At 39.6% G+C, this 13,306-nt stretch overlaps 1 protein-coding gene and 1 long non-coding RNA gene across 2 annotated transcripts in view; one reads left to right on the forward strand and one right to left on the reverse strand.

Moving 5' to 3' along the window:
• Positions 1–13,306, reverse strand: part of HEPHL1 (hephaestin like 1) — a 97,183-nt gene that overhangs the window by 33,895 nt on the left and 49,982 nt on the right. Inside the window, exons 10-12 of the mRNA XM_070457114.1 lie at positions 11,937–12,087; positions 4,568–4,780; positions 1,537–1,750 (exon numbers count right to left, since the gene is read on the reverse strand). Coding sequence (XP_070313215.1) covers positions 1,537–1,750; positions 4,568–4,780; positions 11,937–12,087 — 578 coding nt within the window. The remainder of the gene's footprint in view (positions 1–1,536; positions 1,751–4,567; positions 4,781–11,936; positions 12,088–13,306) is intronic.
• On the forward strand, positions 573–7,282 carry LOC139031762 (uncharacterized). The gene is made up of 2 exons (XR_011484238.1): positions 573–761; positions 6,820–7,282. It is a non-coding gene; the product is annotated as an uncharacterized lncRNA (long non-coding RNA).

Consider the following 13,306-nt stretch of genomic DNA (forward strand, 5'->3'; position numbering starts at 1 on the left):
AGCCTGCCAGGCTCCTCTGTCCACAGGATTCTCCAGGCAAGAATACTGGAGTGGGTGGCCATTTCTTTCTTCCTGGGAAGGGCTACCCACCCAGGCAACCCACTCCAGTGTTCTTGCCTGGAGAATCCTGTGGACAGAGGAGCCTGGTGGGCTGCCGTCTATGGGGTCGCACAGAGTCAGACACGACTGAAGTGACTTAGCAGCAGCAGCCTTCCCAAGGCATGTTTGCAACCCAGGGATCAAACCCAGGTCTCCCTCATTGCAGGCGGATTCTTTAGTCTGAGCCGCCAGGAAGCCCAAGAGTACTGGCGTAGGCAGCCTACCCCTTCTCCAGCGGACCTTCCCGACCCAGGGATTGAACCGGGTGGCCTGCATTGCAGGTGGGTTCTTTATCAGCTGAGCTACCAGGGAAACCTGGTGAATCTTTGAATGAATTTTAAATCATCCTACCCTTGAGGCAAATCTTTTAAAACTGAAGAGTGATTTTTGTTTCTTCATTTATCCACAAGGTGACACCATTATACTCTTTCCATGAGCCTGAACCCTCAAAACAGACCGAGTAAGAAAAACAGAACAGGTTATGACTCCTAATAGCTGGTGTAGAGGAGTTGGTGGGGGTCATAACCACAGAAGGTGCATGAGGGTGCGTGAGGGCTGGGGAAGAGAAGGCAAGGGAAGTGTGATAACAAATATCAAAGAGGAACAGGGCATGAACGTCAGCATGGCATGGTGATGAGAACACGGATTTGTCCTTCAAAAAGGTCAGTGTCCAACTCCACCTCTGCCAGTGACTGACTGAACCAGTCCTCACCTGCATACATGGGGCGGTGCCACCCAGGCAGAAGGTGCTAACCCCAGGGAGGAGGCCTGCAGGCCTGCCCCCCAGACAGTTCAGCCCTGAAGGCCGGGTCGGAGAGCACCCGCGCAAGGTCCTCGAGCCCGCGGATTCCTCGGTGCTCGGCACGAGCAGCGCCTTCACAGAAGGGCCAGCCTCGCGGATGCTCTGGAGACCAGGTCAACAAGGGGACCTTCCTGCCCCAGCCCGGGGCTCCCCGCCTCCCCCGCCCCTCGGGTGTCCCCGCGGCCAGTGACTGCCGGCGGTCCCCCCACCCCGGCCCATCTGCAGCGCCCCCCCTTTCCCCACCCCGCCCATCTGCAGCGCCCCCCTCCCCCCATCCCGCCCATCTGCAGCGCCCCCCCTTTCCCCACCCCGCCCATCTGCAGTGCCCACCCTCCCAGCCCCAGCTCTGCGCAGCGGCCCTGCTTCTCTCTGCATCGCTTCCCCGGGTCCCGGGAGGCAAGCCTCTGCGCTGACCTGCCCAGCGCTCGCCAGCCTCCCGGAGACCAGACTGGCTTCAGACTGCTCCCTCAGAGGGGGACGGCGACTTCCCTAGGCTTTCGTGTTCCTGGGTGACATGTCTGTCTGCCAGGACTGCGCAGACAACACCCGGGGCCCTTTTACGTTCGGCGTTTGCGGAACGTCCACGCACGTGTGCTAACCCACCCCAGAGACGGCGGCGGCTCGGCCTGTGGTACCTTTCCCCTCCTGCGTCCAAGTGCTGCTTTTCGAACTCCCAGTTTTTGTTAGGGGCATAATCCCATTCTACCTCTTCAGCGGCGATGTAAAAGGTTCTTATCATCCCATAGGGCTGCTCAGGAGGGTCCTTATTGCCGCAGCTGCTGACCTCATATATCTGATGCATGCCTCTCGCCAAGTGGTGCAGGGTGGAGCAAAAGACCCTGAAGATGCCTGGAAGAGACATGGCTTGGCGTTCAGAGCAATGCTCGAGCGTTTGCTTTTGGTTTGCTAGCAAACCTCCGTAATTATTACAAAATTACCGGTCAGGTGAATTTTTAAGATATCAACATTCTATAGCATTTAAAAATCAGACCCTAAGAGGAATAAATTGCTGTAAATATATTTACGTATGGGGAAAAAATGCCATCTGAAATTCATCTGTCATGTCCAAAAACAAATAAGAAACTTGCAAAGTTGCTGCCAAGAAATTATTTCTCTGGGTCTCCCCTATTGTACACACCTATTAGAGGATAGTCACTCCAGTTTAAAAGGAACTAATTACCTGTCTAGACAAAGTTCAAATTAGGTCATGCTTCTGAAGTCATGTCTTTTGCCCTAAAGGCTTTCATAAGCTATAAGGTGCAATATACAAATAAACTATTACTCTTAAAGCTAAATGTATTTTTTCATTAAGCAGAGGAGAGTCTCATTTCCAGTGGTAGGTCTACATTATGCCAGATGAAAAGGAAAAAGAAATAGCAACCATCATATCTGACTGAGAACTATATGATTTTTTTAAGCTGAATTTTCTAGATGCCTTGGCATCAGATATACATATTTTAATTAAATTCACAATAAAATCACACAAAATCAAATTATTGGAAGATGTTAATTCAGGGAAATTATTGGATCAACAAATCTCCTCTAGTTGACTCTGTTCTCAGAGGTGAATGAGAGTGTGGGTCTCATTAACTATCTACAATACACAGAGATAGCATCTATCATGTCTAAATATTGCCAAATTATCCCTTCGGGATGAGCCCAAACCACTGGTTCATAGGGTACCCTAGCACGCCCAGGCACAAACGGTGACCCTCTGTAAAAACAAAGAGAAGACCCTTCTGACAACAGAGGTGGCCAGAGCTTCCTCTGCGGGTCTGGTCTTCAGGCAGCCCGCTATTTGTGTGCTCACTGTCCCCAACAGAGGAGGAATTTTCTTTTCTAAGAACAAAGAGGAGCTTAAAGCCTTGATTATGGTGATATTTTCACAGATGCGTACTATTTCCACACTCATCAATTTACATGTATTAAATATACAGCTTTTTGTGTTTCAGTCATACATCAATAAAGTGGTTTAAAAAAAAAAAAGATCAAAGAGGAAACGTTTGACTTTCAGCTGACAGGCTACTCTACCCATGTTTGGGTACTCCTTTTAGCTTAGAGGATGGGACGGCAATAGGTGAAATGACTCAGCTTTTCAGCAGTCACTGATTTATACTCACCACCAAACATAAACTGGAAAGCACTGTCATGTAGCTCTTTAGAAGCCTGTAAGGCCCATGAGTAAGTAACCATGTCCCTAAAATTATTCCAGCCTTCTCTAGCTTTGAATGCTGTCTCGATGGATTAAAACTATTTGGCTGTTTCCCTCTTGTCCCCTCTTTGGTCTTGAAGAGTGAATTTTTTAAAAGTAATTGTTCCAAAGGCATCCCTTGGGGTGATTCATAATTGATCAATCAATTAATATAGAAAGGTTGAATACTAGAAGCTTACAAGGCAAGGATTAATGGAGCTCCTAGTCTGAGGGAGTTCTTTGGCAAAAGTTTTGAAGCTCAAGCCTCTTTTGTTCTTTTTTTCTTTAAAAATCCATGTATTTTATTTGGTAGGTAAGTCATGGAGACTTTTCCTCTCTCAACCAGATAACTGAATGTAAAATCATGGAGAAAAGATGCATTTACACTCACCGCAGCCAGAAGTGAATGTTGAGGTGGGATTAGGTTGGCTCCCAGGGTCCATATGTTTTCTATATATTTCTTTGATGACTTAAAATTTTAGATTTGTCTCAGGTAGAAATGTTTAATGTGTAAAGTGGTGACATTAGTCATATTTACTACTTGTTAACAGAAAAGACTAGCTTTGAAGAGCTTTATTTTCTTTTCTCTTTGAATTTTTTTTTCCCTCAAGTCTCAAATTCTTAACCAGTGACAGGGAGTAGCATCTAAAATGCAGTTCCAGTGTGAAGGAAAGAAATAAATACCTATTCATAAAGGAGACACAGCAGGCAAGTACTTATCTTGAGTAGCATATTGGTTTCATTTTAAGACCAATGAAAAAGTTGGTTTGGAGAACCATGTTGAATATCCACAGCATTTACTGTTCTTATTTTCCATGAGAGAGCATATGTTGCCAAATATTACTCTTTATCTTTATCTTTTATTAAAATACCCCAGTGACCTAATTGACTTGTTAATCTCTAAGAGAAGGGGTGGGTACTGGCACTTTAATGGCTCTCCATGGACTCCGGATCCAACACAACTTGCTTGCTGGGCACCCAAGAGAGTGACAATAGGCAAGTCCCTGTTTGGACTCATCCAGAGACCACTATCGATATCTAGAGAAGGGAGTCAAGTTCACATCTACGACCTGGAAGCAACCACCAGGCTGCTCATGTCTGGTTGATGCTTCCGAGCAGCAACTAAAATGAAGTTCGTGTTTAAAGAGAATAAACAAGCAAACAAAAGTACTCTTTCTTGGGGCTGAATTGTTCATGGATATAAATCAAGAGCATTCTCCTAGGATTTGCGAGGCCAGGTCATTTAGAGGACTTCTACTTCTGCTTTATGGATGTTATTAGATGCTTTTCCTCTGTCCTTCACGTTAAGTGTTTGAAATACAATAGTCAGGATTCTCTGATTCTACTCAAGGCTATATTTCCTTCTGCACACCCAGAAGTGTCCAAATTCAACCAGTTTCTTCTGGGGTAAGACCCTAAGAGTACCTGCCTGAAGATAGGAATCTGGTCACCTGAGCTGGCCCTGCCAAGTTTACCTGCACGGTCTGGCTGCATGAATGCTGTTGTGGAGACGTGGGGAAACAGGGCCAGGGAGTCGCGGTGAGTCCCTCGTAGGTGGATGGTGTTCCCTTGAAAATAAACTCCATGCATGTCCGTGTCGGTGCCCATTCCAATCAGATGCCAGGAGACTCTATCCTTTTTGCACATGGTTAGGCCTGGCTGGTTGCCATACATGTAGCCGTTAATAGCTAAATGGAAAGAAAAGAAGAGCAGAGGCCACTATTATTCTGTAGATGTGCTAAAAGCACACCACCTTAGTGAAAGATTATCAGTGCATATGGGGGCAGTGGTGTTCAAGTTCAAAGTTTACAGAAGATCCTATTATCAGAGAATGAAGAGTAGGGGGAAAAAGTCAGATGGTGTATCAAATTTAAATGGAGACTGAATTTAATAATGAATAATGAAAGTACACTAAAACAGTGAAACTGTTCTATTTAACAATGTATACACAGGACATGAATTCTAAGAATTAATAAGAAATAAACAAGCTGCTTTCTGAAGCAATTTTTTATCTGACAAAGTTATTTGATAGCATTATATAATATCCTTCATTTCACATTTTAGTTTTGCAGATTATAAAGAGCATCATCCTTGAAAAATTTTTTAATATTTCAAATATTTAAATGTTAAATATTTGAAATATTAAATATAATATTAATACATTAATTATATAATATATAATCAATATATAATATTTAAATGTAAAATATTTAAAACATTAAATATTAGTATTATTGAATATTAATATATTAATTATATTATATATTCATTATATACAACTAACACATAATATATTAATATTATATAATTAATATATTAATTAATATAAATATTATATATTAAAATATTTTTAAAAGGTTTCATGAATTTCCCAAAAGTCTTTTTAAAACTCTTGATGTGGAAGTCATTTTCTTTTAAGGTTCTTATCCTGTCATCTCCCTTGTTAAATGTCTTTTCCTCAGTTATTCTTTTAATTCTGTCAGATCCTCATTTGCCAATGGTTTTGCATTTCATTCTAGAAGTTATCAAACATCCCTTCACTGATTTTATGGATCTTGCATCACTTGAAACACTTGCAATTGATTGATATTATATTTGCATGTCTGGTCAGGGAAGAGGGATTTGAGGAGTGGGGAAGGGACACTGAGTTTTAAGAGGTTAGCCCTTGAATAAATAAGTTTGCCTTATGATAATTTTGATTTTCCAACTTCAGTAAAATAACTGACAAGACTTTGAATAATGATCACTTAGATATGAAAAGTCTTTGTACCTCCAGAAATGCAAATTGCTTTTCTCTTTGACATCAACCTCAATCCACGGACAGCAGCTACATGCGCCCCCTCTGGGGAATGACCGCTATGACAGGACACTGAGGGGTAACTGCGCCTCATTGTGTCTCAGGTTTGATGTCCCGGAGAGAGACACCCCCACTCCACTCCTACGTCCCGTCCGCCACACACATAAGTGGTCTCCTGCTAGAATCTCGTTGTCAAATAAAATTGCCTTTTGTTTCTTTATCTGCGGAATGAGTGGTGGTTGGTAATTTTACTCAAATGTCTGGAATTATTAGCAGAAATTCCAAGAAGCCCTGGAGCTGCTGAGAATATCACACTTTCTGAAGAAAACCTTTGATCATGCTGTTGCAAATAAACTGTCTTGTCCATTGAATGTTAAATAGATATCATTGTAATTTTTTTAGTTTATGTATTTTAATTACTAATTACTTTACAACGTTGCAGTGGGTTTTGCCATACACTGACATGAATCAGCCATGGGTGTACAAGGGTGTACATTCCGAATCCCCCTCCCACCTCCCTCCCCATCCCATTGTAAATTGTAGTGCTAACAATTTAGCCCTTGGCTGGCTGGTAGAGAATTCTCTGTTGCCTTGGAACTTCACTTTCCTGAGAATTCCCTGGTGACCCAGTAGTTAGGATTCCACATTCTCACTGCTGGAGGCCCAGGTCAGGAAATTAAGATACCACAAAGCTGTGTGGCATGCCCCCAGCCCCTCTGGAAAAGCCCCTTTTTCTGGAACATTCATTCATTCATTTATATATTCAACAAGCAGATTGGAACATAGACTGTATAACACGAGCAATGCAAACATTGTATGCCATGTAAGGCATTTTCCCTTTAGTATTGTGGCCAACTTTCTCCTACTCATGCAAGCAAGACTGGAGACAAAATTTAATTTATAATTAATGTGAGGCTTTATTTTTTCCAGTGGTCATGTATGGATGTGAGAGTTGGACTGTGAAGAAAGCTGAGCGCCAAAGAATTAATGCTTTTGAACTGTGGTGTTGGAAAAGACTCTTGAGAGTCCCTTGTCCTACAAGGACATCCAACCAGTCCATCCTAAAGAAGATCAGTCCTGGGTGTTCATCGGAAAGACTGATGCTGAAGCTGAAACTCCCGTACTTTGGCCACCTCATGCGAAGAGTTGACTCATTGGAAAAGACCCTGATGATGGGAGGGACTGGGGGCAGGAGAAGGAGACGACAGAGGATGAGATGGCTGGATGGCATCACCGACTCGATGGGCATGAGTTTGAGTAAACTCTGGGAGTTGGTGATGGACAGGGAGGCCTGGAGTGCTGTGATTCATGGGGTCGCAAAGAGTCGGACATGACTGAGAGACTGAAATGAACTGAACTGAATGTGAAGCTTAAACTAAATATATAATTTCCTTGAATTTTGCCTTAAACATGACATATTCTGCAGGTCTAAAATATACAAATGTATTTTAAATTGCCAAACCAAGAAGGCACTGGATTTGACATGATCCATTAGGTTGTTTTCTGTTTTCTATATATAGGCTTCTCTGTATAAAAATCCCTCTTGCAGCTTTTCCATTAAGGAATTGCTATGTTTCCTAATTTATAGCTTAGTTTACCTTTTTATTGACTATTAGAAAGGTTGAGAACAAATTTTGTCTTCAGTTGTAACAAATTTTTTTTGTAGAAGATGATGTTGAAAGTGCATTATTCCTTGTTTTCCATTGGTCCAAGAAGGGGTTCAGTTGGAACGGAGCATCTGAAGCCACGGAAGTCTGAGCTGGTGCTGTGAGTCACTTGGAACCTTGGACATTTTTGACTTCCATGGGAGAAAGAGAGACCTTTTTTTGCACTTCTTTGGGAGAGAAGGGGAAGGCTATTTCATTATTTTCTCATAATGTTTTAAAGGCAATAAATAGATGCTAAGTTGATCCTAAAACAAGGTCTGTTATGTTGCCATGTTTGCTTTAGCCGTTGAAAGAAACTTTTATTGAAACATAGTTGATTTATAATATTATATTAGTTTTAAGTGTACAACATGGTGATTCAATATATTTATAGATTATACTCCATTTAAAGTTAATATAAAATAATGGCAATATTTCTCTATGTTGTATAATATACCCTTGTAGCTTATTTATTTTATTCATAGTAGTATCTTTTTCTTAATCCCATAGCCCTATCTTACCCCTTCACCCTTCCCTCTCCCCACTAATAACCATTAGTTTGTTCTCTATACCTGTGAATCTGTTTTTTCATTGTTGTTGTATATATTCATTTGTTCTACTTTTTAGATTTCACATATAAGTGAAAGCATACAATATTTGTCTTTGTCTGACTTGTTTCACTAAGCATAATATTCTCTAGTTCCATCCATGTTGTTGCAAATGGCAGAATTTCATTCCTTTTTTTATGCCTGAGTTTTATTCCTTATATGTGTGTGTGTGTGTGTGTGTGTGTGTGTGTGTGTATATATATATGTATGTATATATACATGAACATTGGGCTGCATGCATTATTTTGAATTAGTGGTTTTGGGGTTTTTTGTTTCCAGAACTGAAATTGTTGGGTTATATGGTAGTTCTGTTTTTATTTTTTTGAGACACTGCCATACTGTTTTCCACAATGGCTGCATCAATTTACATTTCCACCAATTGTGTATAAGGGTTCCCTTTTCTCCACATCCTCTCTAGCATTTGCTGTTTATGTCCTTTTTGATGATAGCTATTCTGACTGATATGAGCTGATATCTTATCGTGGTTTCGATCTGCATCTCTCTGATGTAGCAGTGTTGTTGAGCATCTTTTCAGGTGCCTGTTGGTTGGCCATCTGCATGTCCTCTTTGGAAAAATGTCTATTCAGTTCTTCTGCCCCATTTTTAATCACCTTGTTTGTTTCTTTGATTTTGAGTTATACAAGTTGTTTATATTTGTTGACTATTAATCTCTTGTCAGGCATATCATTTACAAACATTTTCTCCCATTCAGTAGGTTGTCTTTTCATTTTGTTGATGATTTCCTTTGCTGTGCACAAGCTTTTTAATTTAATTATATCTCATTTGCTTATTTTTACTTTTATTTACTTTAGGAGACAGATCCAAAAAACTATTGCTGGGATTTATGTCAAAGAGTGTTCTGCCTCTATTTTTCTCTGGGAGTTTCATAGTATCCAGTCTTACATTTAGATCTTTAATTCATTTTATTTTTGTATACTGGTGTTAGAGAATCTTCTAATTTCATTCTTTTACATGTAGTTGTCCAGTTTTCCCTGAAACACTTATTATAGAGACTGTCTTTTCTCCATTCTATATTCTTGCCTCCTTTGTCATAGAGTAATTGACCAGAATCACATGGGTTTATTTTTAGCCTCTCTATTCTGTTCCTTTGATCTGTGGCTGGTTTTGTGCCAGTGCCAAACTATTTTGGTTACTACGCTAACTCACTTCAGTCGTGTCCAACTCTTTGTGACCCTGTGGACTGTAGCCCTCTAGGCTCCTCTATCCATGGGATTCTCCAGGCAAGAATGCTCGAGTGAGTTGCTTTACCCTCCTCCGGGGATCTTCCCAACCCCGGGATGGAATGCTGCGTCCCTTATGTCTCCTGCGTTAGTAGGTGGATTCTTTACCACTAGTGCCACCTGGGAAGCCCCTTGATTGTCTGAAGTCAAGCAGCATTGAGTCTCTTCTTTCTCAAGATTCGTTTGGCTTTTGGGGGTCTTTTGTGTTTCTACACAAATTTTAAAATCATTTGTTTTAGTTCTGTGAAAAATTCCCTTGATATTTTGATTGAGATTGCATTGAATCCATAGATTGCCTTGAGCAGAATGGTCATTTAAAAATATTGATTCCTACTATCCAAGATCACAGTATATCTTTGCCATCTGTTTTTGTCTTTTCCATCTTCAGTTTCTTTCATCAATGTCATATAGTTTTCTGAGTACAAGTCCTTTGCCTCTTCAGATAGGTTTATTCCTAGGTATTTTATTCTTTTTGGTGAGATGGTAAGTGAGATTGTTTTCTTAATTTCTTTCTTTTTTTCATTGTTAGTGTCTATAAATGCAACAGATTTCTGTATATTAATTTGTATTCTGCAACTTTACTAAATTCATTGATGAGCTCTAGTAGTTTTTTGGTGACTTCATTAGGATTTTCTATGTATTGTATGCCATCTGAAAACAGTAATAGTTTTACTTCTTCCTTTCCAATTTGGATGACTTATTTCCTTTTCTTTGGATTACTGTGACTTAGACTCCCATTATTATGTTGAATAAAAGTGGCAAGAGTGGGTATCCTTGTCTTGTTCCTAATGTTAGAGGAAATGCCTTCAGCTTTTCACCATTGAGTATAATGTTAGCTGTGGATTTGTCACATATGGCTTTTATTATATTAAGGTAAGTTCCTCTATGCCCACTTTCTGGAGAATTTTTTTTATCAAAAATGGGTGGTGAATTTTGTCAAAAGCTTTTTCTGCATCTATTGAGAGGACCATACTGTTTTTACTCTTCAGTTTGTTAATGTGGTATATCACATTGATTGTTTGTGGGTATTAAAAAAAATCCTTGCATCCCTGAGATATATTCCACTTGATCATAGTGCATTATCCTTTTAATATATTATTAGATTCAGTTGGCTAATATTTCGTTGAGGATTTTTGCATCTGTGTTCACTGGTGATATACTGGCCTGTAATTTTCCTTTTTTGTGTGTGATACTTTTGTCTGGTTTTAGTATCAGGGTGATGGTGGACTCATAGAATGAGTTTGGAAGCATTCTTTTCTCTGCAATTATTTGGAATACTTTTAAAATGTAGGTGTTAACTCTTCTCTAAATATTTGGTAGAATTCCAATTCTACCATATGGTGAAGCCATCTGGTCCTGGATTTTTGTTTGTTGGGAGTTTTTTAATTACTGACTCAATTTCATTACTGGTAAGTGGTATATTCATACTTTCTATTTCTTCCTGATTCAGTCTTAGTAGATTGTGCATTTTTAAGGATGTGTCCATTTCTTCCAGGTTGTCCATTTTGTTGGCAAATAGATGCTTATAGTAGTCTTTTATGTTCCTTTATATTTCTGTGGTATCTGTCGTAACCTCTCCTTTTTCATTTCTGATTTTATTGATCTGGGTCCTCTCTATTTTTTTCTTGATGAGTCTAGTTAAAGGTTTATCAATTTTATTTAACTTTTCAAAGAACAAGCTTTTAATATCATTGATCCTTTCTATTTTTGTCTCTATTTCACTTATTTCTGCTCTTATCATTATGACTTCTTATCTTTCACTAACATTAGGTTTTATTTGCTCTTTCTCTAGCTGTTTTAGGTATAAAGTTAGGTTTTTATTTGAAATTTTTCTTTTTCTGAAGTAAGCTTTTAAATTCTGTTTTAGAACCATTTTTGCTATCTCATAAGTTTTGGATTGTCATGTTTTTATTTTCATTTATCTCTAGGTATTTTTTAATTTCCTCTTTGATTTCTTCAGTGATGCATTGGTTGTTTAGTAGTATATTGTTCAGCCTTTACATATTGTGTTTTTTTGGAGTTTTTTACTCAGAGTTAATTTCCAGTCTTATATAGCATTGTTTTCAGAAAAGGTTCTTGATGTGTCTTCAATTTTCTTAAATTTACAGAGGCTTGTTTAGTGGCTTAGCATATAATCTATCCTGGAGAACGTTCTGTTTGCACTTGAAAAGAATGTGTATTCTGTTACTCTTGGATGAAATTATATATATATATATATATATATATATATATATATCTGTATATATACACACAGATAGATATATACATAACTAATTTTCTACATTTATTATGTAATGTGACCTTTGCTAGTTCAAATTTTGTATTATTTTATCTAAAGCTGATGAAGTGCTTTAGAAGTATTAATTAAGTTTCACATCTCTTGAGATGGGGAAGTTTCACCACACCTCGTGAGGCTAGAGCCACAAAATATTTTAGTCATGACCAAGGACAATACCCAAGAAACCAAGCTTAAGATAACTAAAGCATTCCAAACATTTTCACTTCAAATGTGATTATGACTTGACTTTACAAGAGGAAAAGATTTTTCATACCGTGCATTCGGTTGGACTTCACAAACTCTTTATCCTCCTTGTCAACGCTGAAAGGATGCCAGGTAAACTTCTGAATATTTTCATCAAGATACCTGCTCAGATTCTCATCAAAGACTGTGATTAGTAGGTAAAATTCCTTGTCTATTCCTTTCTACAGAGAAGAAAGAAATGAACGTATTAAAGTATAGCTTGGAGGACTTCTTAGCTCTACTTCACTTTCAAAGTTAACACGAAGTAACACAAAATAAATTAGGATCAACCTCAGCCATAGATTTACTGGATCATTTTGTAAATCAAGATTCTGATAAATTCATTCTACACCCAATAAATTCATCTTCCTCATTATATCCTTTTCGCTCCCCATGTGAGCTCCTCAGAGGAAGTAAGTCCCTGTTCAGAAGCTTTCCTAATCTGCGGTACTCCTGTTCTCAGGCTGATCATCACCACGTTATTTTCGCACTCTAAACTCCGTGTCCTGGCCTCGGCCTCTCTGACCTCATCTCCTTGTATTCACCCCCTAGCTCACTCCAGCCACCCTGATCTTTTGCTCCTCTGTGAACACACCTACTTCATTCCTGCCTCAAGACCTTTTCACATGCTGTTCCCATTGTCTAGAAGGTTCTCCTAGGTCTTGCCCGGCTCCATCCCTTATTCTGTCCCATTCCCTGCACCAATATCACCTCCCCAGAGCACTCTCGCCCCACCCTAGCTAAAAGTCCCTCATCTTCCCTCCTGCCTACAAACTCACTCACTTTTCCACACTCTACTCTTCTTCGTAGCACTTATCTGCACCTAAAATATTTTATGTATGCACTTAAATTTTTGACTGTTGTCCCATGGTAATGTAGGCTTTGATAGGGTAGGGAAGTTTTGGGTATCTCTATGTATTCCCAGCTCCAACAAAAATGCCTGAAAAACTGGGCATTAAAAAAACTTAATACATGTTTTTGAGTGAAATAATGAATTCATGTCATTCACGGCTTTGCTAAATTATATTAATTTGAGTTGATAATGAGGGACTAATTCCCATTGTGGATATTCCTAAACCATCTATTTGAATATCACTGACCACACAGCATACTGAATTGTCAAAATCTACTTTTCTTTAAAGCTGAACCAGAGAGGTAACTGTGTTTTCTGTCTCTCAACCATCTTCCCACCTCTAATGGACTCCCTCCCAATCTACCCTTCATCCTGTCATCTACTCCAGAGGGACCCACACCAGTGCCATCTGATCACGTCTCTCTCCTTCTCAATCTGGACAATACAATGTAATTCACAGTGATAGGTCCCTGCCTACCTTCTCAGCCTCATCTCTTGGCCCTTCCCTCCTGACGCTTGAACCAAAGCAAGCCCAAGATCCTTGCAGC

This window comes from Odocoileus virginianus, chromosome 28 (genome assembly GCF_023699985.2).
Source record: "Odocoileus virginianus isolate 20LAN1187 ecotype Illinois chromosome 28, Ovbor_1.2, whole genome shotgun sequence".
Classification (NCBI taxonomy): Eukaryota; Metazoa; Chordata; class Mammalia; order Artiodactyla; family Cervidae; genus Odocoileus; species Odocoileus virginianus.